Genomic DNA, 14,996 nt, shown 5'->3' on the forward strand with positions numbered 1-14,996 from the left:
TTTCTACAGTAAGGACTCAATACTCTCTGTAATGTTCTACACAACAATAAGGAGACTCAGTCACAGCTTGCAGCACAAGCTTGTAGATCAACTTTGGGGGGTGGGAGGTAGAGGAGATATGGTGTATTATCCACCCAACATCTTCTGTCTATAATGTTCTATACAACTCATTCAGATAATAAGAAATCAAATAGGTGCATGATATTTGATCAATGAGCTTAGTACGAACAGTGAACATGGTGAACCACCCCAAATATCAGGTACCGCAATATTTACAGGTAGAAGAGGTATTTTTGGACTTAAAACTTCTGCGGAACACAGAGAAATTATCTCCCCTTTTGCAGAATACAGTACCTTGCTCAGTTTTGGCTGTTTCTGTCTCAATGAGTGCGGCTCGTGAGTTAAGTTGTTGAATTCTCTCCTCCTTGCTTATTTCCTCATCACAGTCAGGCCCCCACTCGGACTCACTCGTAGTATTGCTGTATTGATGCCGATGACCCTTCACGAAAGGTTTCTGAGGCATGAAGTACGCCCTGTCTGGACTCTCATCTGTGCACTCATCTGTGGAACACTGGGAAGAACTGTAGCTCGCGTGGGGGAGTCCGAGCGAGTCGCAGAGCTCAGTGCTCTGTGGTTGATCCAAGGTGGAGCTTTTCCGACGGAAGTTCTCAAGGAACTCATCGATTTCATGCTCCACTTTGGAGACCTGTATCACCCCGGCTTTCTTGGATTTGGAAGATTTTGATTTAACTGTATGGGCATCCCTTTTACCTGTTGCCATAGTGATGGAACTCATAAAACAGAAAGTGGAATGCTGTCCCCCATTATAAGTTTTGATTATCCTACATGCAAGAAATGTATAACATCCGTCACAGAGCAAACAGTAATGCAAGACACATCATAATGGACTCTGATGCTAATAATGCAGTCAAAGGCTGCTCTTTGCTTTTTATAAAGCGCGCACTATTGAACACAGGGACAAAAATCAATGACTGCAATAACAGCAATTTTCTGTAAAACAGTTGTTCATTAAGACCTATTTAGCACAACCCTCTCATTGTACACACCACTCTAATCCTTTGGTAGATATATACGATTCCAGAACGTAAAGAGAACAGTAGTTGGCCGCTGATGGGGGATGTAGACGGCTGACTGCTGGAGCCCTTGTTGTGATGAGTCATCTCTCCGTGCGCTGTCCCTGTGCACAGGTAAACTTTCTGTAAACTTGACAAACCAAGCATAAAATTCCACAGCATCTCCATATCACCATATAATCCCTTCCCCTCACATCACAGCTCCACAGAGTGGATATCACACACAAATACTCTATAAGGAATTTACTGCGACTCCAGAAAAGAATGACAAATGGATTTCCAGCGTCTTGTAAATGACGATGTCTGCACTACCTGACTACAGTGAAGGTGTGATTGTAATGCATTGCATTCTCTCTTTTACAACTCCCCAGACATGGAAACTCATGTTTAAATTTAGGGACAAGTTTTTCTGGACCCAGACAGAGGGACGTGAAACTTCGGGGCCAGATTTATGCTCCATCAGCTGACGATCGGATCAATATGGCCTCGCTAACGCAGGAAGCTGTTTATATCATTGATCCATAAGTATCAGCATGAATCAAATCCGATTCCAATGTAAAAGCTTTTGTTTCACGAAAACTGTATAACATCATCAAAAATTAAAATTGTTGACATCACATGTCCTTGTCAATGATTGATTTGGTATTTCAACCTTTGAGGCAACACTCTATTGAAAATGATTGCTTCTCTTTATAAGTTTTCCGATTTGAAAAGTTTAACAATGAGTTTTAATGGTTGATAAAATGAGATTCAGAAATTGTCATGCCAAGATTTCAGTCTCCAACTTTCCAGATATTTCATACAACAATGAACTCTACAGAACTTTACAAAGAATCAGACGAACACCTTGGAAGACCAGACTTTCCTTTACTATCAGTTGGTGTCGGTGCTGACAAATCACTAAGTAAACTCACCACTGATTTCTGGCAAGGGACTTTTTAATAATGACTATTTCACCTGACAGAGTGTGTATTTTTAGACATTATCTAGATAAGTAACGGTGACATTACCAAAGAAAAATGTTGATGACAAATAAAGATTAGCTATATTTAAGACAAAATTGAATGACTTGGCTGTATTTCAAATTAACCTATCACTGTTTTAATCCCATAAACAGCTACTTTTTCTTCTACTGTCACCAGACTCTGTCTAAACATTGATTCATTGTAGGGTCTCTCTCTCTCTCTCTCTCTCTCTCTCTCTCTCTCTCTCTCTCTCTCTCTCTCACACACACATCCTTTACACACCAACCCTTTACATCTTTGAACATAAATGTTCAGATTCTGCTATACACAGAATGCCTTTGAAAGTTGATGACCTTAGGGAGCAGGTAACTTCAGGTAAATATACAGGTATCCTACAGTACAGGTGACATTGCTTCTTTAATTTCCTGTCAACAGACTGTGTATAAATAGTCCACAGAGCATGCATCACATTTAACAAATAAATAAAAACCTAAAAATATGTATGTAGGTCTTCGTAATTAATGTGACTTCACGTAGATTGTAGCTGTGCTGTATATATGCATTCATTTCAATGATAATCTGTGTGTAGATTGGCTGTAAGGTGGTTGAGGAACCAGTTCTCCCCCTTGCTTTAATTGGCGGTTCATGAGCATATCTATATTACATGATAATCAATATATTATGCACTGTAACAAATTAACACAAGATCTGAACCTACATGAGTCTACTTGGATAGTTGCATAAGTTTGAAGCTAAAGGGGAAAAATTTATACCAAAGTGCTCTCCTAAATAGCTGCTATACACATAACATGCCAATTCAGATAACTTTGGTACATGTATCAATGAATCTTTACCACTCAAAAGTCTCTCCTCTTTCTTTTCTTTAAAGCAAATCTCACATCCTAGATGGATCATTTTAGATGCCTTATGTGTCACAATGCATGCAATTTATTTTGTTTCTTTACGGCCCCAAGAGTTTTAATATTTGACAAGAGAATATCTTCAGGGTTATAATTCTTATAAAGTAGTCTTTAATTTAAATTAGAACACCCCTGGATCAAAGCTAAACAGCTGATAATTAACAAATTATTATACAACTGATATTGACATAAACCCATCAATAGACACTTATCAGCTGCTTATTTTCTATCATTGCTCTTTTTTTTTATTAATTTAAACATTTAGATCTTTCAAAAAAAATTATCAGTTTTACTTATCATGACAACATTTTGATGTTTCAAGAAGTTTATAACCATTCAACAAAATAGAAAATATCTATAAGTATAGAAAACCCTTACATTATTATCGTCATATAATAGTTCATCCTTTATTATTAAAATCATCATCAGCTTAATTCATTCTCAGCCACATTTCATTAATTTTCATGATACTAGCTGTATATATATGAACTTTTTTATTTATAAGAACATAAATACTCAACACTGTTTGATAACGAAACACGGTAGCAAATTTTTACAAATTATTCACTGATAAAAATAAGTAGTGATTCACAGCATCCAGAGAATAGATACCATTCAACGGTAGCGGGAAAAATCAATGCCATATACCTGGTACGAACAAAATACTCATGAATGAATGAAAACTCACCTGTGTGTACTATATTAAATCCAGGGTACCATGGAATAAACAACAATTATCAAATGTTATGTCTTTTCTTATATGTGTCATCTATCCTTGTACACACACATTACACACCTTCCTTGATCGCTGTTTTAAAAACACCTGTGGGTCAAAGTTGAAACGTCACACTTCCGTTTTCCCCACAATGCAACGTTGTCAGGGACTCCATTTTACATGTTTTGATGTGGAGGTAACTTGGAACACGCTGTAAAAAATGACTGATACTGCCGTGGAAGAGAATACATCCAGCAATACGTATATTATACGACCAAACTTCCAACACAAGTTAGTATCATTGGAATTTTTGTTCGAATATTACCGAAAACAGCCATCAAGCAGCAAGTGCTCGCTGTTAAAGAATGTTGATCATCAGAAAAAATACTCAAAATATAAACATCAGTAATTCATTTTAATATATCTCTGTATCAATATTTTTCATTATAATATAAATTTTGAAACTGTCCTCTTCATGTTCTTTGTTGAAAAAAAAATCACTCCCAATCTGCATGTACAAAAGCCAAAAATTTAATTGCTTGATACTATGAATGAGACAGCACATATTGTGTCTATAGCTACGGTTTTAAGTCATCATCATCAACATCATAACCATCATTATGAACATCATCATCATTAATCTCACAAAGATTCATTGAGACTGAAAATTTTTGTTGGACATCTCTTCCGAAGAGAAGTCCGTCAAAATTTTTCAGTCTGGAGGAATCTTGCTGAGATAACATCATCATCATCAAATACACATCCACTACAACAACAAAGCTTCTCCACTCCTTCCTATCATGGGCCAGCCTATCGTCAACCATTCCCAGGACTGTGGCCTGGATTTCATTTCATTCTCCATTCCCAACTGTTCTCCTCTATGTTGCTCTTGGTCTAACTCTTTCCCTTGTCGTCTGGGGTCTGGAGTTGTCTGGGGTCCAGTCAAGAGCAGTGGCACTGTGGCTATTGTTCTTGACTATAGGTGTCTTTTCGGAGCATGTGCCTTATAGACCTATAGTATATCCATTTTCATTGGCATCTGGTAATGATTGTGCCTAAATCTTCTTGTTTACATCTACTCAGAAGGCCTTCATTGTAGATGTTCTTTAGTGACATAAAAAAGTGTAATCAGATCAGTAGGATTAAAGTAGAATTTGTAAATCTCATTATCCGTTACTCTACTGACGCGCAACCAGTTCTCGTCGAGTACCATTTCTCACCAATGCATTGTTACGTCATTTTATCAACACACAAAATTGTATACGAAAACTGACGTAACAGAGCACTGGCGAGAACTGGTCGCCCGCTATTACTGCTATACTATAGTTCTTGTTTAGTTCATAGTGGAGTGACTATTTATCTCAAATTTTTAAAGTGTTTCAGAATTTTCTTTTTGCCATCATTTTTTGCTTGATGTTTTGATTTTCATTACTTTTGTGTCCAATCTACATGCATTCACTTTAATTAAATAAAAAGGAAAGAAAATTTGTTTTGAAATGCTTCAGGTCTGCTACAAATGAAAATTCTACAGGAATTGCAAACAATATGAAAGCACTGGGCAGTTAATGATAATGTTGATAAATTGTGCAATTTGTTCCAAAAACTTCAGAATAGATAAAAAAAAATGTCAGATTTTCCATTGTGAATCCTTATAGGAAATTTGTTTTCGTTCTTGTCCATTTCTCCTGGTTGAAAGGGGGGGGGGGTGCCAAGGAGGATATTTTGGACTTCTTTCTCTGGAATGATTTAAACTGTTTTTCACTATTAGATAAACATGTACGAACTAAATTTATTTTCTCAAAAAATTTAAACAAAATGACGTAAATATAACTTGGGACAGACTATAATTAGGTTGTCTGAGCTAGATTATTTTTACAATTGAATAGAGAATATATCAGTTATTTGTTACAGCTTTTAAGGATTCATAATCTGGACTAAACCTGGCCGTTTTTACATTAATGGTCTCTCTATTGAAACTCTGAACTAGGCAAACTTTTGTAAGGAAACATTTCCAAGATTCCTCTTTGAAACAAAAGCTTATTTATTTGCTCAGTTATATAACAGCTAGCTAAAACAGGAAAAATTACTGAGATAAATAACTTTTTAAGAAGAGTTGGTAAGGACTGTTAATTTGTGAGACTGTCGACTGGTCATGCAGAGATTAGACATGAACTCTGAACACGTGAGGCTAATGCCTCAGCTGTTATATTTCAAAACAACATTTCTCGACCTCGGAGGTTATTCTGCAACATTTACAAAAACTCGTACTTTATTTCTTAATTAAACAAACCCTGAAACATGCAAAAGTTACATTATAAATGATATTAGTATTTTAATGAGATACAAAATATATCATCAAATTTATAAGTAAAAGTCTCTAGAATACATCTATTAGTAACAAAGTAATGAAATGCATGTATTATCAAACATATATGGGGGGGGTGGCGAGAGTTAATACCCAAGGTAGATTACTCTGCTGTCGGATTTTGCTCACTGGTATATAACATACATGTTTTATTATTTCTTGTTGTAAAAACCTGCAAACCAATCACAGCCTAACTTTCATATCTTTCCTTGTATGGATCACAATCTGTATCATCAATATCTTTTTGTCTGATACTATATTAGACTCAGTCTAAACACTGTAAGGATTCTCTCTCTCTCTCTCTCTCTCTCTCTCTCTCTCTCTCTCTCTCTCTCTCTCTCTCTCTCTCTCTCTCTCTCTCTCTCTCATCCAAAGTATGGCTACAATTTCATAAACACTATAAATCAATGAAATCATCACCATCATCAGGGTGTATATACATTTTTAACTTTCTATATCCAGCGTCTATCTAGATCAGGTATCTATCTATCTATCAATACAGTTATGTAAATGAGGAATTTTAAACAGAGAATTAAATAATAAAAATCATGCAATTTTTATCTAATGGGAGATTCAATGTCAACATTAATTGTCTTTTAACAACAAGGTTGGCATTAGAATGGAATCTAAATGGATAATGTGGCTTTTCAGACTGTCAGCCTCCCAGTTTCTACAGGTTACTGACAATTCAAAGCATGTTGGAACGCTGCATCTTTCTGCAGGTTTTTGGAATATCTGATTTAATGCATCTCTTTGAGCATTCACTGATTTAAACAAGATAAATGTTCAAGGCTGTTCACTCCTCCACTGAGTGGAGATAAAGGCTGACATAATTGTACAGCCTGGATAATCGCTCATTGATTTTAACTTAGCAGCTTGCCATGTATACAATGTCATGTAAACATGTTCAATATTTATTGTATGCCTTTATGAAAATAATACATGTCGAAATGAAGTCATTAATTATTAAATATTTGTTGAAAGTCTAAAACCTGTTACTTTCGTTAGCTTTAACTGTAGGTCTTTGTTCTATATGGCAGGCCTGAATTTTCACATAGAGTTGTGCATTATAAGAGGTGTAAAATTTTTAATTCCCAATCTACGTGTATATTGTCAATCAATGTATACACATGTACTTTCACCCAGTAAATCACAAATGCTTACATTTGACTAATTATTTCCTAATTTCATACTTGCGCCTTACATTGTTATAAAAGTACATCTGTTTGTACTGTCAATCTCTGTCGATTAAAGGCTTTCCATCTTATGCCTGCCTTGCTGTGGTTATGTGTCAGTTATAATAAAAGAAGCTGAAAATTTATTTTTGTTGTTGTATTGACAAAGCTCCAACATTCTACTGCACGTAATGTCATGCAGTCAATGTGTGTATGTTTGATTCATATGTAGACTTGTTTATATGTGTATGTCATTATTTTACTTTAATTAGGTTCAGACAGGTGATAGTCAAAGAAACCATACACAATGTATTGAACGAACATCTCAGTGGGAAATCCTACGACGCAGAAGAGACAACGGAATGGACGAGGCGGATATCTGATGATATCAAACTCAAGTTAAAAGGTACACTCTATGGGGTGAAACAAAGTTACAGATATCAAACTCTGGTTAAAAGGTACACTCTGGGGGGTGAAACAAAGTTACGGATATCAAACTCTGGTTAAAAGGAACATTATGTACACTCTGAGGGTGAAACAAAGTTATAGATATCAAACTCTGGTTATAAGGTTTACTCTGAGGATGAAACAAAGTTACGGATATCAAACTCTGGTTAAAAGGTACATTCTGAGGATGAAACAAAGTTACAGATATCAAACTCTGGTTAAAAGGTACACTCGGGGGGTGAAACAAAGTTACAGATATCAAACTCTGGTTAAAAGGTACACTCTGAGGGTGAAACAAAGTTACGGATATCAAACTCTGGTTAAAGGGTACTTCTTCATACTGTCATAAAGATACATGTATCTGACAATATCAAACTCAAATTAAAAGGTAAGCTGTAATTTTAAAGATAATGAATAATATTAAACCCGCACTTTGAAGCTGTAATTAAGATATTGGATCATTTCATTTTAACTCATTTACCGGTAAAAGGTTCACTGAAGGTGTAATAAAGATATCAGATTTCAGTTTCTAAACAAGCTTTTAAACAATTCTGTATACTACAGTAGAATCATTTGACTTAGTGGTGGCTCAGTTTTGATGGAATTTGTGGGTACCTCTCATCCACTTAATATAATCCACAAATTACCGTAATAAGAGTTTTAAAGTCATATTTCCTTTTGTAGGTATAAGACAATAAACGAAATAATATCCCCTCAAGCTTGTACGTAAAATTTAAAGCAATCCACAAAAACTGGTCCCCACCAAGTTTAATGATTCCACAGTGTTGTAAGTTGTAGATAAAAACAGAAGTTGAAAACTTCAACATAATCTAGCATTTAGTGATACACTGTAGCATTAAATAATTCTAAATTTAAGCAGAATTTACAGATTGTCTGTACTTCTCAATTTTAAATGTTCCAGTATTAATTTTTTGTAACAGCAGTGGATTTGAAGGAAGTCCACAAATTGCAGATGTTTTAATGATAGACAATGCGCGCGTCTCGATTAATTAGAGTATTCATGTCTCAATAAGTGTTTTCTTTATTTCAGACCTGGGTTACGACAGATACAAGTTTGTGGTACAGGTGGTCATCGGAGAACAGAGGGGGGAGGGGGTCAAGTAAGTCCTCACCCCCAGCTCTATACCTTTGTCAATTCAATTCAGTTTATTAACATCACCATGTGGCATACAATCAAAATGAAATCAAATGACAGACAAAAGAATATTATAACATAAAGGCTATAGCATGAAACACAGTTTTATACAACTTTTATAGTCCCTGGAACTGTTTTCTCTGCATCATGTTGATTCTCTCCACTTTGATTGGACCTTAAGGTTCACCTTTACAATGATTGACCTTCTGTTATAGGATGGGGTGTCGATGCTTTTGGGACTCAGACACGGACAGTTACGCTCAAGATATATTTATGAATGTGAGTCCTAGTTTCTTTTTTCTGCATGTTCATGATGGGTGGAATGAAACTTGATAAAACCATTTCAACAAGAGCTTGGATTTTCAGTAGTTGGTGTCAAATAGCAATGTGGCGTAGGCCTGTTTATTTCATTGTAGGCCACTCACCCATTAATCTTTGAAATCAAGAAGATTTGTCTAGCTTTTGAGCTAAGACTACGCAATCTGTATATATTTCGCTTGAAACAAGCGTCATTTTTAACTTGTTTTGATGCAAAAATAAATAGTTAAGTCCTACCGAAAGTCCAAGGTCTTGTTAAAATGGTTCTAATTCTACCCATATAATGGCTATAAAGTTGCACTTCCTCTCTCTATTTAAACCTCAATCTTCATAGACGTACATGTAGTTTATTGAGGAGTAATTTTGTGTTTTGAAAGTAAACCTTCTTTACTGAGGTTATCTAATTACCAAAATTCAATGAAAGCAATCTTGGCATCGTTACAGAAAATGCCAAAAACAAATTCTTGTTAATATCTATCGATTTCTGTAGTATGTTTAGAAATGAAATTGATTTGTAAATGTTTCCAGGACTCTATATTCTGTGTGGCTGCTGCGTTTGGATGCTTCTATTACTGATTGTTAGAACTGGACTATGGACCCCCAACTCATTGACTGTGATACAGGACGCCATTCTGAGAGAAGTTGACAGTTTCTGTGAGAATGAGAACAGAGATCTGCCAGGCTTCTACTGTGTCACCTCATTATAAAATCACTACAACCCATTATACATTGTTTGTTGATAGTTTACTCATTAAAAATTAATATTAAGTAAAAAAGTATCTGGTTGTGTTTGATTTTACTTTTTCTGGTGAAGTGTTAAGTGGATGGATGAATAATACAAAAAACTTTGAGTCGTTGATTCAATTAGATTTCAAGCTATTTGATGAAAGATATGGAAAAGCAGCAGATGAATCCATTGTAGGCCATGGCCTGAAATGGTTTAAACTGCGCAGTTGTGACTGAATTTTCTTTAACTCTGTGATATATTTAATTCTATTAAAGAAATGGAGTACTCTGTATTTAGTAAAAAAAAAATTATCAATTGATGTAATCTTTGTTCAATTCATGAAAACAATTGGTAAAAAATAAAATGATTAATTCATTCAGGAGAGGGGAGATTCCAATCAATAGAAAGAACAACCACCAAAAAAGGGGGGGGGGGCACCGCAAATTACACATATCACACATATTTATAAAATCTTTGGCAAATATCAAAGCTGCATGAAACACATTTTTTTAAACTTCTAAATATTGATCAAATTCATTTTTATGGTGAAAAACGTATTACAGATAAGTTTAAGATAAATAGTTTTAAATCATGGGATGGCTGTCATATTCAAAGAGTTGGATTGATAGTAAATTCCATGGAATCATTGTTAGATAATTTGTGAGAGATTTGTTTATTTGTCCGTAAATCCAGAATTCAAACTGTCTGGTTTACAACCAGTACACAGAAACGAGACGACCGACTTTTCAATGTGTTGATATTTTCAAGCAGATGATTTTAGAACATTTGAGAAATTCTGCGTGGTTGAGTAATTTGGGCTGCTATCCCTCCCGGCGTGAGATGCTGGGGTTCCGGTTAATTAAGCTCGCTCCTTCTCCCGCGCGGAGGGGTTCAGTGCTACTACAGAGGGACTCAGTGGCGGTAGGAACGACAGACTCAGACTCACTCAGACTCCGACCCAGGCAACATGAGCGCTGATCTCCCCGATATCGAGGGTATGTTAATCTTGTTCTTATTTATTTTAAAAAAATATAACAATAGCTGAAAATGATATTACGTATTGAATAAGGATTCTTTTTTTTTTTTTTTTGGGGGGGGGGGGGGTTATATTTAAACACTTTAGGAAATTATAAATAAAAACTATTAAACATAATGATATTTTGTGGTCGCTTTTTAATTTACGTTTACTTATTATGTTGCAAAAAAAATGGTTTAAAATGAGTATTTCTTAAAAGAAAAGACAAAATATAAAGAGGCAAAAATATACCTTGCTAAAATCTTACCATACTGATGGAGGACTCTATGTTTTATCCATGTTTTTAAATTCGTTTTTTAGTTATAGAGATATATAATTATTAAATACTGAAAGTTATGCTATAACAAAGTTGTAAATGCAATTACGTCTTAAAGTTTTCTCACAGTGATAAGATTGTAAATGAAGGGAGGTCAGCTCATACAAATTCAAATTTTAAAATGTGATAAAATATTGGTGAATAAATGATAATTAGGCGTACGGATTCTGGGGGCCTTATCGAGATGTGTTTACACTTCCAGCAGATGTTGAAATAAATCGTCCATTAACCATCAATAGATAAACAGTTTTTTGATAAAACCCCACTTCCTGCTATATTCCGGTCCTCGGGGGTCAGGAAAAAGTCTGGATATACAGACAACCTACCGCCTGGCTTGTTACCCCCCTCCCCCCCCCCCCCCCGGGCGCTGAGTCGCCGGATTCGGCTGCCTGTTCTCTACCAGGGCCTGCTGGCAGACATCGCTGTCTTTGATGGACCCTATTCTGTTTGCAAATTCAAAGAGTTAGAAATTCAACATACATATACAAAGTTTCTCTCCTTTGAACTTCAAATAAAGCGTGGTCGATTTTATCTGTAGAATCTGTGAGCTGCTTTCGGATTCAAGATGTGGTTAGTGCTCTGGGGATCGGGCATTTGGTTGTTAAAGTTTTATTATTTTAGAGGGAGGTGAGGAAATGAGGTAGATATATACTTGTGTCAGTTTTTGTATCGTCTGAGAGCTCTTTGTGGAGTTACATAATATGCCCGTTAGCGGAGAACGTGCTTGAGACCCCATCACTCATTCCCGTCGTAAATCAGAAGTCAGATACAGCTATCAAACATGGCAGAAAAAACGAATCTGGTTTAAATCTTGTTATTTTCATCAAATTTCTGACATTATTTGAATTCTTCAAACTTGAAATTCATGACGAACTGATCCGTTCACAAGGAGGGTAGGAAGTCGTAGTTCGAACACCACTGAATCACGGGAAAAAGGAAACTTAGCAATTCGGGGGAAAGGACTGACCCTGTACCATTTTCTTTTGTTAATCATAGAACAATAAACGAACGAGCCGATTAGCTACTCATATGTTTGTCTGGTCCCTCCATTTTAGTATGGGCTTTGCATTTAAAAATGATAAATCGTGCATGTCCCTTATATCAAAGTAGTTGCAATTATCTGTAATTTCGATCAATATTATAGACTAAGGTACATGTAACCCCCCCCCCCCCCCCAAACAAAAAAAATAAAAACAAACAAACAAACAACCCCCCCCCCCCCCCCCCAAAAAAAAAACAAAACAAAAAAACACCAAAACACGCGACTCTGATAACCTCAGGACCAACATCTTCCTTTCTATATGCATTTACTATTTATTTCAACGATTGCACTGCATGTTGTCATAAGATAAATCAGGATGGCCAAGCACTCTCCCATCATCAGTAATGTCTTCACGAATGACTTAGATGCACGCCCCATATACATTATTGTTTGTTGTAGACATGAAGGAGGTGTTCGACTTGTTCGACTTCTGGGACGGGCGGGATGGGCTGATAGACGCTGTCAAGGTGGGAGACCTCCTCCGGTGCTGCGGACTCAACCCAACGAACGCGCTCATCTACAAGAACGGGGGAACCAAAAAATCCGGTAATCCACGGACGGTGGTACACGGAGGTTGTTGGGCAAAGGACACATACTTGTCTCTGATACAATGGTCAATCCCGTATATGCTCACGTGTTGCCAGTGTATTTTCTAATCGACATATACTGTACTACGTGATTCAACTTTACCACGCGTTTAAACATTAAACTGCTGCTTTATTTTTTATCTTAAACATATTTTCACGTTTTATATGTTCGCGACTATGTCTATCTGAGCTTCTCATAGGTTCATTCATATTTTAGCAATAAAAATGAGCATTAAAGTAGTCATAATTCATATGTTTATTGTTAAGATTAAAATATGTCAGAAGGACATGTCTACTCCATACTATTTGATCCGTACCCCTACACAGCTTACTTTTCACGCAGTGCAAGTTTGATCCGCTCCTGCACTAGTCTGGCTATAATTTTCAGGTGAGAAACAGTACAACATGGAGGAGTTCCTGTCCATCGTCCGACAGGTGGTGAAGGAGCGAGACACGGGCTCCTACAAGGAGTTCATGGAGGCTTTCAAATCTTTCGACCGGGAGGGACAGGGCTACATCTCCTTGGGAGAGGCAAGGCACGTGCTAACAGCCATGGGTAAGAAAGGGAGTACGCATAGGTGTAATTGGTAATATCCTATGTGCATGTTAAAAATCTGAAAATAAAGGTTAATCAAGATGCAATCTAATATCAACAGGCACAGATAGTTATAAATATGTGTAAAGTTTGTTACGTTTTTTAGAACGAATTATTATAAAAAGATTGAAAATCATAGTTATCCATTGCGTAATAATTTGTTATATAGTTTGATGATTATCACAATGTATATTATATATGTATGTAATGTATAAAGAGATATCTTAGAAAGTGCCATAACCGTGTGATGAAACCAAAAACTACAGTTAATGCTTTGTGTAACGTCAACTGTAGGTGACCGCCTGACAGACGAGGAGTTGGAGGACATTCTACAGAGCATCGACTTGGACGTGGACTACGAGGGCAACATCAAATATGAGGGTAAGGTCAAGTCCAAGGGTAAGGTCAAAGGTAAAATCCGAGGGTAAGGTCAAAGGTCAAGTCCGATGGTAAAGTCAAAGGTCATATATAGTTCAACGTCAAAACTAGAAAATCGACCGCATATAATTCTTGAAAAAGATTCAGAAAGAACAATAATGTACCATGCTACATGTACCTGCATCAAATAAAAACAAGAAAGACGTAAAGCCATGATATTATTAATTGATAAAAGAATTGACCTATGAAGAAAGTTGTTGTTTGGGGTTTTTTTTTCAAACGTCAATTTTAAAGTATGCCTGCTATTCCATACTGTTTAATGAATACTTATAAAACAAAAGTATTTACTAATATATCACAATCATAAATCACACGTACGTTGTTGGCTAAAAAGAATATCGCATAACACATACAATGTATTTGTTACTAATTATAGACGTCGCTATTTCAGACTTTATCAAGAAAGTGATGAAGGGGCCACCGGAGGGGAAACCTGAGTTCACATATTGAAGAGAAACGGTCTTGGGGTAAAGAGTCGAACTGCGCCACTGCATTCACCAACAAAGCACGTGCATTCTGTAGTATGACGGCGGATTTTGTGTGTATTACACCAGTACATTGTTCTACAGTCCGTGTTTCCACGTATTGCCGCCATTATTTCAATCATTTATCTCTGTATCATTCTAATTTTACCGGTATATGTAAAGGATTATCATAGGACCATGTGACAAATGTATTTGTATTTTTGTATATGCTGTATGTTGTACTTTGTTTCATATATTTGTTTAATATAAATTCATACACACGTGATCAAGTTTTGTGCGAATTCCTGCTCGGTCTCGTTGTCATTGACAATCAATTTTAAAGGAAATCCTATTTGCTTAAGTTCCTAATATACCTTCCATTCTTCAAATCCCAGACATATCCCCAGGAATAAAATATATGTTGAATGATTTTATCGACAGAGGTCGGAGACAGGGGTCCTTTAGCTGCAATAATGTAGCCCTCTCCCGATTTTTTTTTTTTTTAGTAAACATCAGATATAAAAAATCGGAGAGGGCTACATTATTGCAGCTAGGGTCCTTTGGCGAGGTAGCGCTTTATACGGTTCATGGGTCTTGGTGGGGAAGCTGACGCCTCATGTTTATACATGTATATAT

At 36.2% G+C, this 14,996-nt stretch overlaps 3 protein-coding genes across 5 annotated transcripts in view; 2 read left to right on the forward strand and 1 right to left on the reverse strand.

Annotated features, from left to right (window-relative positions):
- LOC105338475 (guanine nucleotide exchange factor DBS) overlaps positions 1-3,809 on the reverse strand; it is a 32,515-nt gene extending 28,706 nt beyond the window's left edge. The window contains exon 1 of one of the 3 annotated variants that reach the window (XM_034471952.2): positions 3,668-3,809. Coding sequence is in view for 2 of the 3 variants with exons in the window: in XM_034471950.2 (XP_034327841.2) it covers positions 355-796 (442 nt within the window). In the remaining variant the exon portion in view is untranslated. Of the gene's footprint in view, positions 1-354; positions 1,704-3,667 lie in introns of those variants that run through there. The other 2 variants (XM_034471950.2, XM_034471949.2) reach the window with 2 other exon arrangements.
- Positions 3,810-3,828: 19 nt separating this feature from the next.
- LOC105338473 (dynein light chain Tctex-type protein 2B) lies at positions 3,829-9,934 on the forward strand. The gene is made up of 5 exons (XM_011443622.4): positions 3,829-3,985; positions 7,507-7,640; positions 8,733-8,802; positions 9,053-9,116; positions 9,684-9,934. Exons 1-5 carry the CDS (start codon positions 3,915-3,917, stop codon positions 9,729-9,731), a joined length of 387 nt encoding a protein of 128 aa, XP_011441924.3. The 5' UTR covers positions 3,829-3,914; the 3' UTR covers positions 9,732-9,934.
- Positions 9,935-10,687: 753 nt separating this feature from the next.
- Positions 10,688-14,646, forward strand: LOC105338472 (myosin, essential light chain, adductor muscle). Its single transcript, XM_011443620.4, has 5 exons — positions 10,688-10,877; positions 12,676-12,822; positions 13,252-13,419; positions 13,753-13,839; positions 14,288-14,646. Exons 1-5 carry the CDS (start codon positions 10,850-10,852, stop codon positions 14,344-14,346), a joined length of 489 nt encoding a protein of 162 aa, XP_011441922.1. The 5' UTR covers positions 10,688-10,849; the 3' UTR covers positions 14,347-14,646.
- The last annotated feature ends 350 nt before the right edge of the window (positions 14,647-14,996 follow it).

Source organism: Magallana gigas, chromosome 8 (assembly GCF_963853765.1).
Source record: "Magallana gigas chromosome 8, xbMagGiga1.1, whole genome shotgun sequence".
Lineage (NCBI taxonomy): Eukaryota > Metazoa > Mollusca > Bivalvia > Ostreida > Ostreidae > Magallana > Magallana gigas.

Excerpts from the sequence above, each read along its gene's own strand:
- LOC105338472 (XM_011443620.4), top strand. The coding sequence starts at position 10,850 with ATGAGCGCTGATCTCCCCGATATCGAGG. Across the intron at positions 12,823-13,251 it reads CGGGGGAACCAAAAAATCCG|GTGAGAAACAGTACAACATG; the intron begins GTAATCCACGGA and ends TATAATTTTCAG. Across the intron at positions 13,840-14,287 it reads GGGCAACATCAAATATGAGG|ACTTTATCAAGAAAGTGATG; the intron begins GTAAGGTCAAGT and ends TCGCTATTTCAG.
- LOC105338473 (XM_011443622.4), top strand. The coding sequence starts at position 3,915 with ATGACTGATACTGCCGTGGAAGAGAATACATCCAGCAATACGTATATT. Across the intron at positions 7,641-8,732 it reads TATCAAACTCAAGTTAAAAG|ACCTGGGTTACGACAGATAC; the intron begins GTACACTCTATG and ends TCTTTATTTCAG. Across the intron at positions 9,117-9,683 it reads CTCAAGATATATTTATGAAT|GACTCTATATTCTGTGTGGC; the intron begins GTGAGTCCTAGT and ends AAATGTTTCCAG.